The sequence below is a fragment of the Pisolithus orientalis genome (assembly GCF_024613125.1).
Source record: "Pisolithus orientalis strain OTSU chromosome Unknown F5J12scaffold_3, whole genome shotgun sequence".
Taxonomy (NCBI): Eukaryota; Fungi; Basidiomycota; class Agaricomycetes; order Boletales; family Pisolithaceae; genus Pisolithus; species Pisolithus orientalis.
In genome coordinates this window covers 575,987-596,939 of record NW_026260784.1, presented here as the reverse complement: position 1 = coordinate 596,939, position 20,953 = coordinate 575,987, and the positions used below count along the sequence as shown (strand labels likewise).

The 20,953-nt window shown below is 47.6% G+C and overlaps 6 protein-coding genes across 6 annotated transcripts; 3 read left to right on the top strand and 3 right to left on the bottom strand.

The window, feature by feature from the left end:
* Positions 1 to 405: 405 nt before the first annotated feature.
* On the bottom strand, positions 406 to 1,520 carry F5J12DRAFT_296225 (uncharacterized protein). Its single transcript, XM_051738782.1, has 3 exons — positions 992 to 1,520; positions 683 to 930; positions 406 to 625 (listed from the first exon to the last, which is right to left on the bottom strand). The coding sequence occupies exons 1-2, from the start codon at positions 1,399 to 1,401 to the stop codon at positions 693 to 695; spliced, it is 648 nt and encodes a 215-aa protein (XP_051604113.1). The 5' UTR covers positions 1,402 to 1,520; the 3' UTR covers positions 406 to 625; positions 683 to 692.
* Positions 1,521 to 3,276: 1,756 nt separating this feature from the next.
* F5J12DRAFT_953812 (uncharacterized protein) lies at positions 3,277 to 4,431 on the top strand (the record flags this gene model as incomplete). Its single annotated transcript, XM_051749839.1, has 2 exons — positions 3,277 to 3,501; positions 4,023 to 4,431. The coding sequence occupies 2 exons, from the start codon at positions 3,277 to 3,279 to the stop codon at positions 4,230 to 4,232; spliced, it is 435 nt and encodes a 144-aa protein (XP_051604112.1). The 3' UTR covers positions 4,233 to 4,431.
* A 2,761-nt stretch (positions 4,432 to 7,192) lies between these two features.
* On the bottom strand, positions 7,193 to 7,664 carry F5J12DRAFT_691277 (kinesin motor domain-containing protein; the record flags this gene model as incomplete). Its single annotated transcript, XM_051740388.1, has 2 exons — positions 7,193 to 7,543; positions 7,587 to 7,664. Coding segments are annotated over 2 exons (429 nt in total), but the record flags the coding sequence as incomplete, so codon positions are not given.
* A 94-nt stretch (positions 7,665 to 7,758) lies between these two features.
* On the bottom strand, positions 7,759 to 8,032 carry F5J12DRAFT_888332 (uncharacterized protein; the record flags this gene model as incomplete). The annotated part of the gene is made up of 2 exons (XM_051747250.1): positions 7,759 to 7,848; positions 7,901 to 8,032. 2 exons carry the CDS (start codon positions 8,030 to 8,032, stop codon positions 7,759 to 7,761), a joined length of 222 nt encoding a protein of 73 aa, XP_051604110.1.
* A 1,939-nt stretch (positions 8,033 to 9,971) lies between these two features.
* F5J12DRAFT_910098 (uncharacterized protein) lies at positions 9,972 to 11,642 on the top strand (the record flags this gene model as incomplete). The annotated part of the gene is made up of 8 exons (XM_051749014.1): positions 9,972 to 10,530; positions 10,582 to 10,614; positions 10,664 to 10,836; positions 10,900 to 10,982; positions 11,039 to 11,242; positions 11,293 to 11,431; positions 11,478 to 11,562; positions 11,610 to 11,642. The coding sequence occupies exons 1-8, from the start codon at positions 10,102 to 10,104 to the stop codon at positions 11,640 to 11,642; spliced, it is 1,179 nt and encodes a 392-aa protein (XP_051604109.1). The 5' UTR covers positions 9,972 to 10,101.
* A 3,520-nt stretch (positions 11,643 to 15,162) lies between these two features.
* Positions 15,163 to 16,342, top strand: F5J12DRAFT_295985 (uncharacterized protein). The gene is made up of 6 exons (XM_051738780.1): positions 15,163 to 15,217; positions 15,463 to 15,528; positions 15,582 to 15,656; positions 15,883 to 15,976; positions 16,026 to 16,254; positions 16,308 to 16,342. Exons 2-5 carry the CDS (start codon positions 15,526 to 15,528, stop codon positions 16,196 to 16,198), a joined length of 345 nt encoding a protein of 114 aa, XP_051604108.1. The 5' UTR covers positions 15,163 to 15,217; positions 15,463 to 15,525; the 3' UTR covers positions 16,199 to 16,254; positions 16,308 to 16,342.
* Positions 16,343 to 20,953: the final 4,611 nt, after the last annotated feature.

Below are 20,953 nucleotides of genomic sequence, written 5' to 3'. Positions count from 1 at the left end.
AGTGACAGCTGATAGGAGTGGAGGAAACTCTACCGCTCCGAGTGGCGATCAGGCAGGGAAGGGACGACTTCAGGAGGATGTTGGGTTGACAACACATTGTGGGAAGCCGTTAAATATCGCATTATATCTTTATCTGGTCGCAGAACCGAGTCGAGGGAGGACCATGAGAGCTCAGAGAGTTTTATACTACATTTTCTGGTCGACGAAACAAGCGATCGGTGTACAACTTGCAAGTTTTGTTCCGTTTTCTCTCCCTGTCCTTGAGAGAAGGTCAAAGGAAGTCACATTGACACTCGGAAACGAGCACGAAAGCTTGGTCGATTAAGACGCATGTTCCACCCGTGTAGAACAGTCAATGCAATTCGCGAGACGAAGTGGATCAGTTTGTAACCGCTAGCAAGAGCTGCAACGATCAAACAATTCACATTCAGTTCTAGCACAATATCATAAAAGTACATAGGACATCGAACAACTTTGACTATTGAGGAGATCGAGTACATAAATGAATGATGTGCCTGATCATCCATGTCCGATGTCGAGAAAAGAAAAGAAAACGCTTTTTTGGTGTTTTAGTTTATCTTCGTGCCAGAGAATACTTTCGGTTTTCAAGTTGACTGCAGTGAACCTTCACAGATCAGAGAACCCTTACTCGCGATTCATTGCGAGATGTTAGCGTACTTACATTCTTCCCTTTAGCTGCGTACCGGCAAGTTGTACGTAGTTCCGCCCAAATCGGCAGTCCTGCTGATGGAATCATCGACGGCAGAGTCCGTCACCAGCATGTACCAATCACTGTATACCACGGCATCAATTGACTCCAGGTACGAGATGAACGACTCTTTGGCGGTTGAGTCGGGGAAAGTGGACATCTGGCGACGGCCATCGTTGGTGTTGAAGTAGGAGACGGTATAGGGGTTTGGGTTAGTCATGCTAGAGAAGAGGAGGATTGTTACACCCAGAACAGAACATTCGTCGAGAGAGATGCTCGTACATGATGATCGTTGACTCTGCGGTGGCTGGGTAAACTGAAGACAAACGAGTAAGAAATGGGCTGCTTTTATATGTTGGCCACAGTCCATCCAGAGCTAGATTGTACAAGCAGACTTCGTTACGATTCACTGCCGTTGCATCTTCGGTGTGACGTCGGAGTTGGTCCATCTGACCTGGCACGTGTATTCGCCAGAAAGGAATGGTTAAAACGGTGAAACTGGTGCATGGACATTCCAATACATAGATCGAAACGGTAAAGATGATGCAGGGGTCCATAGTACACGTCAATGGAAATTGCGCGAAGATTGCGTGGGTTTTGCCGGGGGCATTGTGGAACCGGGAGAATAGGAGAGAAGAGCGAGCTCTTACACCAACTTCGATGTGCCTCGTATGGTCAGGTTTGTATTTCATTCGTTGACCCCCAGTACAGTGCGATAACGGATTACGCTGTATTGCGGTCAGAGGGGGAACCGAAAGAAGTGGGGCATCCGTTTAATGAAACCCAATGAAGAAGTACTGGTCAGGTGTCCTGAAGGGATTGGGCTTCGTGGTGTTTACGTCCCCGCACGTTGTCGCTTCCGGAGGGACTTCGTGGGGTACTTCCCTGACCCTAGACCATGTTCGTGTCTGATGGGGGAAGCGACAAGAAGTTACATTGCTCCAGGATGACCAAACCGTGGACCTGCACAGACCTGCACATATGTATTTGTAAAGATACAGTTCAATTAGTATTGATCATCTGAGAGTTTTGATCATGTCAAAACCAACCACGTCGGAGTACTTCATGATTGATCCATCAAGTGTATTCGATTGCTGACCTGACAGACATAGGGAACCAAAGAGAACCTCTGCCTTATAGAGGAGGTCCCGTTTATGGATTGGTGCGCACGCCGAACGCCGTGATACAGGCTTCCATGCCAAAAATATCAATTTAAGCCCGGAACCCCAAGTCAGATCTCAACATCCTTCATTTGGGAAGACTTCGTCGCTCCTGTTCCATCAGATGGCCGTTCGTATTCGATTCCCGAATATTCTCCTCGACGCCCCTCAGTCCTAGAGGACATGGACGGCTGACCACGTCCTGTAGTGTCGAAACACAATGTCAACAACCCATACTCATCATGCCGAACTCCCTCAAGCCAAGAAAGAATGCTGTCGTCTACTCCTTGGTAGATGGGGAACCTTATGTCGGAATTCTGACACGTAATATAGAGGGTAGAGTCGGTCGTTCTGCTGCATGGCTTCCCAAGGAGAACAGGTAATCACCACCTGGAAGGTGAGTGATGCATTGATGCCTTTCACTCATGTGGAGGCAGAAATCAGAAATTCCTGAAGTACTCCGACATGATTGGTTTTGACACGATCAAAACTCTTAGATGATCAATACTAATTGAACTGTATCTTTACAAATACATATGTGCAGGTCTGTGCAGGTCCATGGTTCGGTCATCCTGGAGCAATGTAACTTCTCGTCGCTTCCCCCATCAGATACGAACATGGTCTAGGGTCAGGGAAGTATCCTACAAAGTCCCTCCGGAAGCGACAACGTGCGGGGAAGTAAACACCACGAAGCCCATATCCCTTCAGGGCACCTGACCAGTACTTCTTCGCTGGGTTACATTACATGGAGACCCCACTTCTTTCGGTTCCCCCTTTGACAGCAATACAGCTTAATCTATTATCGCACTGTACAGGGGACCAACGGATGAAATACAAACTTGGCCATATGAGGTACGTCGAAGTTGGTGTAGGAGCTCGCTCTTTAGTGGTACCGTACCCACACTTCTTCTTTTCTCACCACGTGCACTTGTTCTCGCTCCTCTCTCCTATTCTCCCGGTTCCACGTTGTCTAATTTCCGTGGCAGTCATGTGCAGCTTGGTGGAGCTCTCCACAATGCCCTCGGTAAAACCCTTGCAATTTTCGCGCAACGTGATGTGTACTGTGGACTCCTGCATGGTCTTTGCCATTTCAATCTATGTATCGGAACATCAATGAGCTAGTTTTATCGTTTTGGCCATTCCTTTCCGACTTGAAGGGCAGTTCTGACGAACACGTGTGCTAGGTCAGAAGGACCAATTCCAACGTCACATCGAAGATGTAACGGCAGTGAATCGTGACGACACATCTAACTCTGGATGGACTGTGGCCAACATATAAAAGCAGCCCATTTCTTACTCGTTTGTCTTTAGTTTACTCAACCACTGCAAAGTCAGCGATCATCATGTACGAGCATCTCTCTCGACGAATGTTCTGTTCTGGGTGTAACAATCCTCCTCTTCTCTAGCATGACCAACCCCAACCCCTATATCGTCTCCTACTTCAACACCAACGACGGCCGTCGCCAGATGTCCACTTTCCCCGACTCAACCGCCAAAGAGTCGTTCATCTCGTACCTGGAGTCAATTGATGCCGTGGTGTACGGTGATTGGTACAAGCTGGTCACGGACTCTGCCGTCGATGATTCCATCAGCAGGACTGCTGATTTGGGCGGAACTACGTACAACTTGCCGGTACGCAGCTAAAGGGAAGAATGTAAGTATGCTAACATCTCGCAATAAACCACGACTAAGGATTCTCTGATTTGTAAAGGTTCACTACAGTCAACTTGAAATCTGCATGTACTCTCTGGCGCAAAGATTTAAAAAAAAAAAAAAAAATTCTTTTCTCAACATCGGACATGGATGATCAGGTACATTGTTCGTCTATGTACTCGATCTCCTCAATAGTCAAAGTTGTTCGATATCCTATGTACTTTTATGATTTTGTGCTAGAATTGAATGTGAATTGTTTGATCGCTACAGCTCCTGCTAGCAGTTACAAACTGATCCATTTCGAGATCTTGTGAACTGCATTGACTGTTCTATACTGGTGGAAAATGCGTCTTGATCGGTCAAGCCTTCTTGCACGTTTCCGATCTGGGTGCCAATGTGGCTTTCTCTCAAGACCAAAGAAGAAGAGAATTTGCGAGCGCCTCATTCACACACCGATCACTCGCTTCGTCGTCTAGTAAGTGCAACACAAAACCCTCTAGCCTCCCGTAGTCCTCCTTCGACTCGGTTCTGCGACCATGTTTGTACCCCGTACAGCTGTTTCAAGACCTCGAGCAGGTTTGGGACGGGCTCGGAAGCCAGCGATGGGTTCGGCTGCAGTGGCAGCTAACAGGGGTGGAGGACAATCGACCACTCCGAGTGGCGATCAGGCAGCGAAGAGTCAGGACGATTTCAGGAAGATGTTAGGTTGATGACGTGTTGTAGGAAGACGTTGAATATCGCATTATATCTTCATCTGGTCGCAGAACGGAATCGAGGGAGGACCACGAGAGGTCAGACAGTTTTATGCTACATGTTCTGGTCGACGAAAGGACCGACCGGTGTATAACTTAAAACTTTTGTTGCTTTTTTTTTCTTTGTCCTTGGGAGAAGGTCAAAGAGAGTTACATTGACACTCACATCGGAAACGAGCAAGAAGGCTTGATCGGTCAAGACGCATTTTCCACTCATTTAGAACAGTCAATGCAATTCGCAAGACGGAATAGGTCAGTTTGTAGCCGCTAGCACGAGCTGCAATGGTCAAACAATTCACGTTCAGTTATAGCACAACGTCATAAAAGTACATAGGACATCGAACAACTTTGACCGCTGAGGAGATCGGGTACAAATATGAACAATGTACCTAATCATCCATCTTTGTGTCTGATGTGGAGAGCAAAGAGAACGACGTGCGCAGACCTGCACATATGTATTAGTAGAGATACAATTCAAATAATGTCGACCATCCGAGAGTATTGACCATGCCAAAACCAATCGCGTTGGAGTACTTCAGGAATGTCTGATTTATGCCTCTACGTGAGTAAAAGGCATAGCTCACCTTCCAGGTGATAATTATCTGTTCTCCGTGCGAAGCCATGCAACAGAAAGACAGATTCCACCTTCGATGGACTGATAAGTGTCGAGAAGAATATTCGGGAGTCAAATGAGAACGGCCATCTGAGTTGTTGAGTGTTTCGACACTACAGGATGTGGGCAGCCGTCCTTGTCTCTTGCATATTCTAGGATTGAGAAGCGTCGAGGAGAATACTGAGGTAGATGGGGATCCTTACGTCAGACTTCTGACACGTGATACAGAAGGTAGAATCGGTCTTTCTGTTGCATGGCTTCGCACGGAGAACAGATAATTATCACCTGGAAGGTGAGCTATGCCTTTTACTCACGTAGAGGCATAAATCAGACATTCCTGAAGTACTCCAACGCGATTGGTTTTGGCATGGTCAATACTCTCGGATGGTCGACATTATTTGAATTGTATCTCTACTAATACATATGTGCAGGTCTGCGCACGTCGTTCTCTTCGCTCTCCACATCAGACACAAAGATGGTCTAGGGTCAGGAAATACCCCACAAAGTCCATCCGGAAGCGGCAACGTGCGGTGATGTAAAACACCACGAAGCCCGTATCCCTTCAGGGAACCTGGCCGGTACTTTGTTGGGTTTCATTAAACAGGTACCCCACTTCTTTCGGTTCCCCCCTTGATTACAGTACAGCACAATCCGTTATCGCACTGTACTGGGAGCCAACGAATGAAACTCAAACTTGACCATACAGGGTATGTCGAACTTGGTGTAAGAGCTCGCTCTTCTCTCTTATTCTCCTGGTTCCACATTGCCCAATTTCTGTGGCAGTCATTCCTACACGATCTTTACCATTTCAAAATATCCGTGTGCTGGTTTCATCGCTTTGGCCACTCCTTTCCAATTTGAAGAGCAGTTCTAGCGAATACACGTGCCAGGTCGGAGGACCAACTCCAACATCACGTTGAAGATGTAACGACAGTGCGTACGGCCAGCCAAATCATGACGAAGCCCGCTTATACTATCTAGCACTGGATGAACTATGGTTAACATATAAAAGCAGCCCATTGCTTGCTCGTTTTCCTTTAGTTTACTTGACCACCACAGATTCAACAACCGTCGTGTACGAGGCTCTCTCTCCTCAAATGTTCTTTTCGGAGGTCTAACAATCCTCTTCTCTAGTATGGCCAGTCCCAACCCTTATATCGTTGCCTACTTCAGTAGCGGTGGCCGTCGCCAGGTATCTGTTTTCGCCAACACAGCCGCCAAACGGTCGTTCATCACATATCTGGAATCAATTGATGGAGTGGTTTCTCTGATTGGTACGAGCTGGCCAGTGACACTGCCGTCAACGATGCCATCAACAGGATTGCCGATTTAGGCGGAACTGTGTACAACATGCCGGTTAACTAGTGAATGGAAGCATGTAAGTACGCTAACATTCTGCAATGAATTACTAGTAAGGGTTCTCTGACCTGACACTGCAATCAACTTGAAATCTACAAGTACTCCCTGGCGCAAAGGAGAATTAAAAAAAAAAAAAAATCTTCTATCGACATTGGACATGGATGATTCGGTACATTGTTCATCTATGTACTTTTATGATGTTGCTCCAGAACTGAATGTGAATTGTCTGCTTGTTACAACTCGGCCTGGGGGTTGCAAATTGATCTATTTCGTCTACACGGGTGGAAAACGCGTCTTCATCGATCGACTTATCCCTCTAATATGCTTCTATTACATCCAACTAAACCTTCCCACTTGTGTCCGATCTGGGCGTCGACTTTCTCTCAGGGCCAAAGAAAAAGACAACCCGCAAGCGCCTCGTTCGCACACCGATCGCTCGTTTCGTCGCCTAGCAAATGTAGCGTAAACTTACCCTCCTACCGGGCCCTCTCACGGCCGTTCTCCCTCGACTCTGTCCTGCGTCCGGAAGAAGATATCACTTTGTTCTGCTGTGCAATGTATCATGGCGCCTCTAGTGCTGATGTCCTGGCTCGTGGGATGGATGTAGACAAATGTCGTCCATCAGCTGTTCTCGAGAGTGGAATACATACGTAGATGACATCAGGGAAGAATCCTGAACTAAAACACGCTGTGTCTCGGACTCGTTTGGTCTCAAAGTGCAAGCCTTGACGAACTGTTGAATCCTGGCTCCCCACCCACCGTGCTGCTCGGACACAATGTATGTAACACCATCGTAACGCTGGTATGTGTATCCGGGCCAATACAAGCAACTGATATTGACCATTCCCGTGATCAGAAAGCCATTGTCATCGGCGGCCTGGATGCGAGGAGTGCCTGGTCGCAAGCCCGGAGTTTGTCGCCCACTTCCCTCTGGCTTACCCTCGCCTCTTTCCCTGTTCTCAATCACAAGCCTGAACACGCTGTGACTTCTGCTACTTCTTTCGTTCCAGTCCGTACTGGCGATTCTTCGATGTCTCTTACCTCTCTCCATCACCTCCCGTACGCTCTTCAAGCTGGTGACTACCTCTTCTCTTAGCGGAGACAATATGCCCTGTCCAATTAGTTGTACGGGCTGTGTTGCAGCCGCGGAAGGTGGCGCGAGCAGATCATAAATGGTTTCGTTGTATATCTCGAGGTAGGAGCAGCGGAGATATTCACGTGTGGACGTGCGACGGATGTGAGCAAAGACGTCCTTCATAGCACGAGGAATGATACCGGGCTGATCTTCATTTCCCGACTGTACGCGTGTGTAGGTGTCAGAGTAGTGAGTAGGTGCACACGTGAAAACGCACAAGGGTAAATGTCTTTCCACTGGCAGTTTGCCCGCAGGCGAATATCACTGCGTTGTAACCCTCCATGGCGGCACATACGTGACTTCTTGTGACAGCATTGTAAACAGGTTTGTTCTCTGATCCTGTTAGGACCTCGTCAAAGTGAAATTAGGGAGGGGCATTAAGCGTTGATTTTGCGTGTTGCGGAAGGAGTTTGATGCTTTTCGGTATTGATGTATCCCAAGCCTGGTGACCGGCTGTAGGGCGAATGCTGGGAGAAGGGTAAGAACGTGCGGTCTCTCAAAGCGAGACAACGTATTTACCGAATAGATACGAGGACCTTGTCTTCGTATTTGATTGTCATCTTCCAAGTCCCCCGACACATCTCCGGGCTCAACAGTCTGATAGTCTACGAGCACCTCCTCCGGATCGACTCTGCTGACATCCATAGACATGTCGCCTGGACTCATGAAAATGGCGGGATTTGGACTCGTGCCGCGTGGCGTGGAGGGTGTCTTTGGCCGTGTGCCATCGTAGGATGATGATTTAGGTGGTGACCCAGGAACGGGGGAAAGCAATACGGGTGAGGAAGACTTGTTGGTTCGGAGGCGCGACTCTGCTGATAGTGCTGCCTTGTATTTTTTGGCTGTTGTTCCGAGGATGGATGGTGCGGTATCGCGGGGAATGTCTGAGCTCGATGAAATGGAAGCCGGCCGCCTGGGTGTGAAGGGGACGGCGCGGGAGAGTCAGGTTCTGGAGGCACGAGAGATGGCCACCAGTTATGTGGCAATGGGAGGCGAGGTTTGGATGTATGTATTCAATGGCAGCCGTTGATGCGTGTTCAGTCGACCTCAGGGGTACCGGTCTTTGTTCTGTAAAATTCTATCGGGCTCCACCGACCACGTCACCACCACTTCGTTTGCGATTTTTCACTGCATCGTTTGCTTAGCAGGCTCTCTCGTTCGTCTGAGAAGCGACAGAGTTAAACATACGCTCCCACATCTGGCCTTCGTCTTGCATCAACTGCTGCTGACAACCAGGCGCATGTGTCCCCAGAAGCTAAGCAGAATAAACACATCGCAGGAATACTTCTCTTGGATCTCACCATCTCAGCCGCCCGGCATCGTACGAAAGCCGTGCTCTTAGTGGACTTCTCACCGCACTCGTTGTCAAAACTGTCACTCGTGTGCACACAACACAACACACCGCGATTGCCGCCGAAACACAAAACGCTGAATCTCTGGCGAAGCCTTTCGCAAAGCATGTAGGACACGTTCTCTTGGCATACATCGACTCTATGAACGACCCGTTGTATATCCTGACACTAGATGTACGAAGAGAACTCGAGCCTGGGCTATTCTCATTATGTGAAGTGCTCGGCGAGTACAATCGAGATGTTCTGATGGTCTGCACTGGATTCCGGTGGCAAGACTCTCATGAAGTCGCTCTGGAGGGAGTATGAGAAGCAGCGATATGTGGGGAAAGGGTAATGCGATATGTATTTGTGACTTCAGAAATGTCTTCGCCTTTCAGAGGGCGACGAAACCCCGTCAAGGGAAGGAGCACCAAGGCACAAGCTTTAAAGGTTATTCTATGATGTTTAGCTAGAAAACTACGTAGTGGCATATGAATGACTGGCATGGAGATTGATAGGTGTACCATTGGATTGTCATGCAAATTTTATACCGGAGGGTCTGTCACTTCCATGGCTATCGGTTGCAGTCACCCACAGCGTAAAGAATAGGATCTCATCCTGGTGGAATTAAGGGGGATTAAGGGGGTGGCTGGAACACAGCACTCACTGGTATGCATTTTGGAGACGGAACTGTACTGTGGACGGGTGGCCATAGAGTTGGCAGGCTCAGCGATGGCCGTCATCGGCACCACCGGCCGATGTGGTTATAGCAGGCCGGTTCGTGGTTCAGATCTTGACCCCGTGATTGTGCGGGCGCATTGGACAAGTCACTTGTCGTTTATACCCCTCGTGCGAATACTAGGGTGGGTTAGCAAGGAGACATGTTGCTTGTGGTTTTCCCAACTGTACGGCAGAGTATTGTGGAAGATTCAATGATTTTGGAAACCAGATCCTCGATGGAGGAGCTGGGGAAGCCCCACTGTGGTGCGGTGCCTGGTGTAAAGGACGGGGCGAGCACGGAAACACAAAGCCGCTGAGAAGATCGGTAGTCCGTTCCACCAGGAGTATAATTAGTGTACCTATCGAGCAGGCTTGGTATCGCGGAGAGTATGGGACAAGCTCCCCTGAAGGACCGATGGTTGAGTCTTTCTCTCGTCGATATATCACCGGGACTCGGTCAGACGACGAGATGAAGTGGGACGGTGCAGCAGAAACTTCGTGATCGTAGTTAACACACGTGTCAGGCTGTGCACTACAGGCACGTTGATTCAACGCCCCTCAAATCTGCTGTCCTTTACGCTTTGTACTTCACCACCATCATCCCCTACAGCCATAGCACGCTTACTGTTCAAGACATCCTAAGAGCTGTTTTCTCATCTTCACATCGCCATGGCACCGAGGTCTCTTTGTTCCTGGTGGCGTTCGTTGCGGCGTTCTCAACCTCCGAGTCGCGATGCTGGTGTATCACTCCCCACTGAAGCCACCCCTTCAGTTGCCTCGCACGAAATCGTCCCCACACAGGTTTCAGACTATCGCTTAGATCCTACTGAGGCTAAAATGCGGCGTTCTCAACCTCCGAGTCGCGATGCTGGTGCATCACTCCCCACTGAAGCCACTCCAGTTGCCTCGCACGAAATCGTCCCTACACAGGCTTCAGACTATCGTTTAGATCCTACCGAGGCTAAAAAGCAGATTGATCGCATCCCTCGTTTTCGCATTCTTGTCATGGGCAGAGCAAATGCAGGTAAAACAACTGTTTTACAGCGGGTTTGTAACACTACGGATCAGCCTGAGATCTTCGATGGAAACGGGGAGAAGGTATGTGGGTGTGTTATGTGCTTCGTATTTGTCAACATGCCATTCTGCCAGGTTGATACTGGGGCGGTGCAGGGTTCACTGGGGGTAAGGCTACCACGTGAGATTACATGATACTCACGTCAAACTTGTGCAGCGTGGCTACCATAACATTGAGGATGAGCTAGTGTTTAAAAGTAACCCGCGCTATGTGTTCCATGACTCATGTGGATTTGAGGCGGGGAGCGAGGAAGAGTTTGATAAGATGAAGAAATTTGTTACAGATCAAGCAAAGTCCACCAAACTGCAGAAGAGAATACATGCAATTTGGTAGGGAAATGTATGACTAGTGCCACTGGGAATCCACTGATGTGGTCTTTTTGATTGATTTAGGTATTGTGTTCCTTTGAATGAAAGGCATAGGATGGTCATGGCTGCTGAAAGGAAGTTCTTTAATGAGTGTGATTCAGGACATGGTATGTGTACACAAATATCACATCATATTTAGTGCAAGGATTTAGGATATGCACAGTTCCTGTGATTGTGCTACTAACAAAGGCAGACACCTTAAATCTTGATGCAGTTCAGGAGCTTATGAAGAGGGGGTTAACTATAGAGGATGCAATGAAAGAGGCACCAGAGGTAGAAAAACAGTTGCAGAAGGGCTGTCTGGAAAAGATCAAAGGGTGGCTGAATGAATTGAAGTTTCCACCTCAAAGCTATGTGGTGCTCACTGGTAAGTAAGCCCTGAATAAAAAAACTGCAGATTGGCATGTGTCTCTCCAGGCATGGAACAGGAAAGTGCAGATTGTGAAGAGCTATTGAAATGCACAGCAAATGCTTTGACAGAGGAAGGGCTGCAAGGACTGCTTATATCATCACAGCAGTCAAACCTGGGACTCTGCATGGAATTTGCCATAATGAAGTGAGTGGTAAAAAATCAATTTAGACAGGGTGCTGACTACAGAAAGGACATTGAAGAGGAGCATGAAGCATGTGGATGATAAGATTGGACAGGACACCTTAGCATATGACCTTTCAACATGGTTCCCATTTGTAAGCAACCAGTATTTTGGGTGAATGAGAGGCTAATTAGGTTACAGGAGGTGTGTGAAATTCTGCAAGTGCAACTATGACTGATGCTGAAGGTGATTGTTGCTGTTGTGTTTGACTGTAATTGACAGCATGTAAGTTGACTCATTGAAGATAGTGGTGGATGCATGCTGATATGTTCACTTCCACCCTGTTGGACTGGGGTTCATAGGTTGTGAGTGGAGTCATGGCAGATGGTGGTGGATGCATGCTGACATGTTCACTCCCACCCTGTTGGACTGGGGTTCATAGTATGTGAGTGGAGTCATGGCAGATGGTGGTGGATGCATGCTGACATGTTCACTCCCACCCTGTTGGACTGGGGCTCATAGTATGTGAGTGGAGTCATGGCAGATGGTGGTGGATGCATGCTGACATGTTCACTCCCACCCTGTTGGACTGGGGTTCATAGTATGTGAGTGGAGTTGTGGCAGATGGTGGTGGACACATGCTGACATGTTCACTCCCACCCTGTTGGACTGGGGTTCATAGTATGTGAGTGGAGTCATGGCAGATGGTGGTGGATGCATGCTGACATGTTCACTCCCACCCTGTTGGACTGGGGTTCATAGTATGTGAGTGGAGTTGTGGCAGATAGTGGTGGATGCATGCTGACATGTTCACTCCCACCCTGTTGGACTGGGGTTCATAGGAAGTGAGTGGAGTCATGGCAGATGGTGGTGGATGCATGCTGACATGTTCACTCCCACCCTGTTGGACTGGGGTTCATAGGGAGTGAGTGGAGTCATGGCAGATGGTGGTGGATGCATGCTGACATGTTCACTCCCACCCCATTGGACTGGGGTTCATAGCGAGTGGGTGGAGTCATGGCAGATGGTGGTGGATGCATGCTGACATGTTCAATCCCATCCTGTTGGACTGGGGTTCATAGCAAGTGAGTGGAGTCATGGCAGATGGTGGTGGATGCATGCTGACATGTTCACTCCCACCCTGTTGGACTGGGGTTCATAGCGAGTGAGTGGAGTCATGGCAGATGGTGGTGGATGCATGCTGACATGTTCAATCCCATCCTGTTGGACTGGGGTTCATAGCGAGTGAGTGGAGTCATGGCAGATGGTGGTGGATGCATGCTGACATGTTCACTCCCACCCTGTTGGACTGGGGCTCATAGTATGTGAGTGGAGTCATGGCAGATGGTGGTGGATGCATGCTGACATGTTCACTCCCACCCTGTTGGACTGGGGTTCATAGCTTGTGAGTGGAGTCATGGCAGATGGTGGTGGATGCATGCTGACATGTTCACTCCTACCCTGTTGGACTGGGGTTCATAGCGAGTGAGTGGAGTCATGGCAGATGGTGGTGGATGCATGCTGACATGTTCACTCCTACCCTGTTGGACTGGGGTTCATAGGATGTGAGTGGAGTCATGGCAGATGGTGGTGGATGCATGCTGACATGTTCACCTCCACCTGGTTGGACTGGGGTTCATAGGATGTGAGTGGAGTCATGGCAGATGGTGGTGGATGCATGCTGACATGTTCACTCCCATCCTGTTGGACTGGGGTTCATAGGGAGTGAGTGGAGTCATGGCAGATGGTGGTGGATGCATGCTGACATGTTCACTCCCACCCTGTTGGACTGGGGTTCATAGGATGTGAGTGGAGTCATGGCAGATGGTGGTGGATGCATGCTGACATGTTCACTCCCACCCCATTGGACTGGGGTTCATAGGGAGTGAGTGGAGTCATGGCAGATGGTGGTGGATGCATGCTGACATGTTCACTCCCACCCCATTGGACTGGGGTTCATAGGATGTGAGTGGAGTCATGGCAGATGGTGGTGGATGCATGCTGACATGTTCACTCCCACCCTGTTGGACTGGGGTTCATAGGGAGTGAGTGGAGTCATGGCAGATGGTGGTGGATGCATGCTGACATGTTCACTCCCACCCTGTTGGACTGGGGTTCATAGGTTGTGAGTGGAGTCATGGCAGATGGTGGTGGATGCATGCTGACATGTTCACTCCCACCCTGTTGGACTGGGGTTCATAGCAAGTGAGTGGAGTCATGGCAGATGGTGGTGGGATGCATGCTGACATGTTCACTCCTACCCTGTTGGACTGGGGTTCATAGCGAGTGAGTGGAGTCATGGCAGATGGTGGTGGATGCATGCTGACATGTTCACTCCCACCCTGTTGGACTGGGGTTCATAGGGAGTGAGTGGAGTCATGGCAGATGGTGGTGGATGCATGCTGACATGTTCACTCCCACCCTGTTGGACTGGGGTTCATAGTATGTGAGTGGAGTCATGGCAGATGGTGGTGGATGCATGCTGACATGTTCACTCCCACCCTGTTGGACTGGGGTTCATAGGAGTGAGTGGAGTCATGGCAGATGGTGGTGGATGCATGCTGACATGTTCACTCCCACCCTGTTGGACTGGGGTTCATAGTATGTGAGTGGAGTCATGGCAGATGGTGGTGGATGCATGCTGACATGTTCACTCCCACCCTGTTGGACTGGGGTTCATAGGATGTGAGTGGAGTCATGGCAGATGGTGGTGGATGCATGCTGACATGTTCACTCCCACCCTGTTGGACTGGGGTTCATAGGATGTGAGTGGAGTCATGGCAGATGGTGGTGGATGCATGCTGACATGTTCACTCCCACCCTGTTGGACTGGGGTTCATAGCGATGTGAGTGGAGTCATGGCAGATGGTGGTGGATGCATGCTGACATGTTCACTCCCACCCTGTTGGCACTGGGGTTCATAGGATGTGAGTGGAGTCATGGCAGATGGTGGTGGATGCATGCTGACATGTTCACTCCCACCCTGTTGGACTGGGGTTCATAGGATGTGGAGTGGAGTCATGGCAGATGGTGGTGGATGCATGCTGACATGTTCACTCCCACCCTGTTGGACTGGGGTTCATAGCGAGTGAGGTGGAGTCATGGCAGATGGTGGTGGATGCATGCTGACATGTTCACTCCCACCCTGTTGGACTGGGGTTCATAGTATGTGAGTGGAGTCATGGCAGATGGTGGTGGATGCATGCTGACATGTTCACTCCCTACCCTGTTGGACTGGGGTTCATAGCGAGTGGAGTGGCAGTCATGGCAGATGGTGGTGGATGCATGCTGACATGTTCACTCCCTACCCTGTTGGACTGGGGTTCATAGGTATGTGAGTGGAGTCATGGCAGATGGTGGTGGATGCATGCTGACATGTTCACTCCTACCCTGTTGGACTGGGGTTCATAGCTTGTGAGTGGAGTCATGGCAGATGGTGGTGGATGCATGCTGACATGTTCACTCCTACCCTGTTGGACTGGGGTTCATAGCTTGTGAGTGGAGTCATGGCAGATGGTAGTGGATGCATGCTAACATGTTCACTCCTACCCTGTTGGACTGGGGTTCATAGGATGTGAGTGGAGTCATGGGTGGTGGATGTATGCTGACATGTTCACTCCCTACCCTGTTGGACTGGGGTTCATAGGATGTGAGTGGAGTCATGGCAGATGGTGGTGGATGCATGCTGACATGTTCAATCCCATCCTGTTGGACTGGGGTTCATAGGGAGTGAGTGGAATCATGGCAGATGGTGGTGTATGCATGCTGACATGTTCACTCCCACCCTGTTGGACTGGGGTTCATAGGATGTGAGTGGAGTCATGGGTGGTGGATGTATGTGTATGCTGACATGTTCACTCCCACCCTGTTGGACTGCATTTCATAGTATGTAAGTGGAATCATGGCAGATGGTGGTGGATGCATACTGATTATATTCACCACCACTTTGCTTGACTTGCATGCATAGAATGTGAGTGATGTTGTGGCAGCATCTGTTGGTGCAAGATATATACTCACAATCCTTACTATTTCACTTTTGGTGTCTGTATCTTAGAGAGTGAGTGTTGTGGAAATTGCCCATTTAGCATGCTTTTCACAAGGTCTTCTCATTAAACAGATGGTGAGCTTGATCAGTGCATGTATCTCCACAATATTGTTGACACATTGCATTAGGATGTAGGCACAGTCTTCCTGTGGAGTATTCCTTTTTCTTATTGCTTTTCTTGCATCTCTCTCAGCATGTTAGTTGTCATAATTCCTCCACAGTCCTGACACAGTTTAACCTATTTCCAGGATGTATGGTTTTGTTCCACATCCCACACTCATGTATTGCTGATATGTTTTATAGTTGGTTTGTCACTCTTTCTTACTTTAACATTGGTTCCTGTTTTACCCTTGCTTTCTTGTCAGGTGGTTTGTTTCAATTCCTTTCTTTCCCTAGCTGTCTATGATGTGTTGAATTGGTTGGTCATAGCAACCCATCAAACAGGGAAGCTATCCCATCTCCATCCCTACATTGTCCATGTCAAGGCAGCCTTCCCTGATGGCACTTGCTGAACATGGCATTGGTAAATTATCTCATTTGATGCTTCCTGAATATGAAGCTCATGATTACAGGTTGTGTAATTGTCTTTGAATACTTATTTTTCCAGTCACAGGTCAAGGATAGGGGTATTTCAAGGAAGGATTTACAGCTGGATCTGACAATGGTCATTGCAAAAATATCAGCAATCAGGTGTTCAAAATACTGTTATTGCACAAATTGCAGTGGCCTTCCAGAAGCATGGTGAAAGTGTGCATGATTTATGTCCCATGCTTGTGGGTATAGCACAGGCAAACCAGATGTGTAAGACATATTCTTTACCACAATGATGGAAGTCTTATTTGAACTGTCCACAGCCAAGATATTCCTCAAATGAAAAAAAAGATAATTTCAGCTCTTATGCAGTTCACTGTTCTTGGTAAGACCCTCAGTTTCCATCTGCTAACCAGTATGAAGATTTGATTTGCAGCATCTCAATGCCTACCAGTGTCTTTTTTGAAATCCCCTATTGCTGTGGAGCATCCTGTGAAATTTAGAATCTGCTTGTTATTGTGTACAGCCATGTCCTCTCATATAGTCCTATGCAACCTTCAGATTTGAGACCTGATATCTTGCCATCAGAAGTTGGGAATTCATGCTGCCTTTGTATAACCCCATATAGATTGCTGAAATCTGGCAATTTATTCAACAATCTCCAAAGTCCCATATACATTCAAAATCCTGATTGCCATCACAATGTTGCATTTCTTACAAATGTCTCCAGTGGGGTTAATCATTAAATCTGAAAAACATCTATGTGCATAGTGTTGTAAGTGGATATTTTCCCCATTTATGGAGTTATTATATCATCATGTTTTCAGCAAAGCAAATGTTGATAAAGCCAGAAGGCCAATAAAGTCTATGTATGGTCACAAAGAAGAGTAGCATGTTGGGGTATGGGGCTATTGCTTTTCATCAATTTATATGGCATGTTCAATATCCAGTCTCCATTGCAACATGCCTAATGTAGGGTTGTGGGGTGTTACCTCATGCTTGCATGTGTGAAGTGTACTATGTGGTATTCACACTGTTGTAAGATGCACAGATAAACTTATTTACAATATTTTCTGAGCCTTGTATACATACATTGTGTGTACTGAATGCTGCAACTCCAGGATGACTACTTGTTCAGGAGGAAATTCTTGCAGGGACTACCACACTCAATAATTAAGAGCATATTTGAAGCTTGAAGAATATCAGCTGAGCACTCAACAATCAAAGAAATCCTTGAAGAGGTATGCTACATGGAAATGGTGCAGAAGGACATGAGCATGTGTATGAGCATGAGCTGTGCTGGCTTTGGAGGGAAACCTCCCAGGGATGAAGTGGTTTACACCCACACAGCAAGAGCAGTGGTCAACACTCTTCATCTAATGAAAACTTTAAATACCTAAAGAAAGGGGATACCATTTATTGAAGAAAAACAAATCTTCCAGTGAAGAGCAACAGATTCCTGAAGAAGGATGGTGCAGACCACAAATCTTGTCAATGAGAACAGGACCACTTAAATGGTAAGGGGAAACAACCCCAGAGGTTCCTAGTGGGGATCACCTGCTTCAATTGCAACAAGGAGGGCAATATGGCTCCTGATTGCCCCCTTCCTCAAGAGGGTAATGGCAAAAGTGCAGCAATGCTGTGGCTATTCACAGCCAATGTCCAAGAGGACACAGTATGAGCATACCTGCAAGGAGGATAAGCTGGAAGAAGAAAATTTGGGTGAGCCTGATAAGGAAGAATTGGTACAAGTATATGAGGAAAATTTGGGTGTTAACCACAAAGATAGGAATTCTAGTATGTAGGAGGCACAACAAGTAATAGAATATTGTCTTTGTGCAAGTGGCTGTGTAGCCACATGCCTTGTCTTTCCTTTCCTCCATTGTCATCAGAACCCAGCTCACAGCATGGGCATCTCAGTGTTCAGTTTTCACTTTTTCTTGTTGCTCCTTAGTTCCCAACTAATTCACTCCTTTACCACCTTTTGAGGATCTCCCAAATCACACCCTGGATTGCAGGTGGTCTCAGGTTGTCTGCACCACAACCATGGATGCTCAGCAACTTCAACAACCACAACAACCTGATTTCACCCTACCAGCCTTGCAGGGCATAGTAGAGCTCATGATGGCAGGGGCAGAATTGTCCTGGGAGGAAGCCATTGAGGGTTTGGAACAGTGCTGGGTCCAGGACAACCCACTGGGTGAACAACAGCAAGGGGACCAGCCATGCTGGGAAGGAGAACACAGACCCCCACCCCCCCAGTCCAACCACCAGTTGCTGACCCTGAATGTCCTCCCCAATGAGCCCTCAAAACCAACCCCCCTACCTTTATGCAGATGCCATAGTGTCCTCCAATCTACTGACCCAACCAGCCAAGTATGCCCTCAAGAAAATAGAAGCTTTCAAATTCATGTGGTACTTTTCAAGGCCAGGGCTACAGGAGGCTGTGCAGATGGTCAGACAACTTGAGGAGAATGTCACACTAGCCATCACCCAGGCCAGCAAAGGGAATGTGATGCTGTGCACTGCCAACTCCCTAACTACCTCCAAGAATGCAAAACCAGACCATGGGCTAACCTTCACTGAGTACATGTATGCCAAGAATCACTTTCTAACATGCATCAAGAATGTGGTGTAAGGAATCTGCATTCCCTAGATGCATAAGCCCCTATCATCAACTGTTCTGTGACTGTCATTATGTCTCCAGACTGCTCATGCCCACTGCTGTTCACATGCTACCTTTCCACTTTCTTTGCCACCTTCCCATGCCCTTGCTCCCTCTCACACACTGCTATACCCATGGCCACTGTGTTCCAGTCACTTCCTTTCCTTCAGACTCTTTCCTTTCACCAGTCTCTTTTCTTTAATGCTAGTAGTATACCCTTGGCCCCTGTTGCAGCCTGTCCTGTGTGTACATGCTGCCATGTGCCTTTCTTTTACCTGTACCTTGTCTTACTTAAGCCCTGTTCAGAATACCAGTTGAAAAATTTTGAAAAAAAAAGATATGGAAATTTCTCTCATGGTGTCATGTGACATAGGTTGTGGGAAGGTCTCATGTGACATATGTTTATGTGAGCATATCAATCTACATGCTAACCATGCAATGCTGTCCTTGTGGATACCATGCAATGCTGTCCTTGTGGATACCAATGCCAATGCTCAACACAAGGTTGCACACTGATGTTTTCTTCTGGCCCTACTTTCATGTCTTATTGCCCATGCCTGCTACTACTACCAGCTTTTATTTTTTTCTGCTTCTACACCAATCCCTTATCACACCTCCATCCTCACTGGTGAAGCCTGGGTTTACAAACTGCTAGATGGCCATCTGCAGCACATCAAGAACAACCTCAGCATTCAAAAAGAGCAATTTGAAGCCCTCATATCCATTCTATGTGACTGCAGTTTTTCTAGAAGCTGCTGTGGTATCTCCATTGAAGAACAACTTGCTATCTTTCTCTACTTCTGCATCACTGGACTTTCCTCTTGCCATGTCAGTGAAAGGTTTCAACATACACCAGAAACTGTAGCCAAGTGAGTCATATTATTCTTGATCTGAACTAATGGAGCTGTACAGTTTTCAGATACTTCAAACTAGTCCTCATCAAGTTTTCATCTGATCCTTTCTACTCCTTGCAAGTCAAATTCCCCAATTTGACAGCCCCCCCATCTGAAACTATCACTCATGATCCATGCTTTATTTTTTGTTGTGACTGCATCGGTGCTGTTGATGGCATGCATATCTGGGTATATGTGCCCCTAGAAGAACAGGTGACTTAGTGGAACTGTAAGGGGTATCTATCTCAAAACTGCCTCTTCATATGCAACTTTGACTTGTGCTTTACATATGCACTCTGTGGCTGGGATGGCTTGGTCGCTGATGGTGCTCTCTGGCATGATGCATATACGAATGACTTGCACATTCCTCTAGGCAAGTATCTGCTGGCTGACACTGGATTTGGTAGCTGCGATGTGTTGCTTGTACTGTACTGGGGCATCTGTTACCACTTGAAGGAGTGGCATCAATCAAGACTGAAGTAAGGGCTTGATATCATTACTTCACTTTCAGTCACTGATGACTCATCCCCTCCACTCATCTAGACCATCAAATCCTCAAGAACTGTTTAACCTCTGCCATGCTGCTCTTCAGAATGTAGTCAAATGGATATTTGGAGTTCTGAAACATCAATGGTGTATACTTCAGCTCATGCCAGAATTCAGTCTTGAAATACAAGCAAGAATTCCAATGGCACTCTGTGCCTTGCATAACTTTGGTGTAATGTTTGACCTTGACATATTCCCCCTTGGCGAAGACATTGATTTCCAGGAAGACGACTATGACAGTCTTCTTCCTGAACTTGGAGGTGAGGTGCCAAGTACTGCAGAGAGGCAGCATGCAGAACAGTGTCATGAGGAGATTGCTCAGTCAATGTGGGAAGATTATCTGGATGAGCATTGCCACTGTGGAATACCTCCACCTGCATAAACTGATAGTACTACATAGCATTTGTGTATTGTTCATGTATTTTCATCAGTCACATCCAATTGTATTGCATTCAAATTGCATCATATTGTCCAAAGAAACTGCAGTAAAAGATTGTATACAGACTTCGCAACAAACTACTCAAACAACATTACCCAACTTGTGAACTTGTAACAACTTCCACTGGATCCACCTGATGTGCATGTTCTCCTTGAGTTTGTTGAAGATAATAATTTGGTTCGCATTTCCAGGAGTGGCAAGGTAGTTGAGTATCTTGAAGTGATCCTGCTGAGGCATATCAAGGGTGTTAATAATAAGCGTTGCTGTCTCCATACTTTCTTCAGTGGCTGTCTTTACTGGCACAGAGGGCATGGGGCTCATAGCAAGGCCACTGAGACTTTGCACCATTTGCTGCAATGTATCTTGGCCTTCCATCTGCATCTTTGCCTGTTCACTGAGCAGGTGAGACCATGTCTGCTTGGACAC

What these genes read in the sequence shown, in the direction of transcription:
- F5J12DRAFT_296225 (XM_051738782.1), bottom strand. Translation starts at nt 1,401, where the DNA reads ATGAAATACAAACCTGACCATACGAGGCACATCGAAGTTGGTGTAAGA. An exon ending in GCAGAGTCAACGATCATCAT is followed by an intron (nt 931 to 991) that starts GTACGAGCATCT and finishes CCTCTTCTCTAG; the next exon opens with CATGACTAACCCAAACCCCT.
- F5J12DRAFT_295985 (XM_051738780.1), top strand. An exon ending in TCTCTCTCAGCATGTTAGTT is followed by an intron (nt 15,657 to 15,882) that starts GTCATAATTCCT and finishes GGTTGGTCATAG; the next exon opens with CAACCCATCAAACAGGGAAG. An exon ending in ACTTGCTGAACATGGCATTG is followed by an intron (nt 15,977 to 16,025) that starts GTAAATTATCTC and finishes TCATGATTACAG; the next exon opens with GTTGTGTAATTGTCTTTGAA.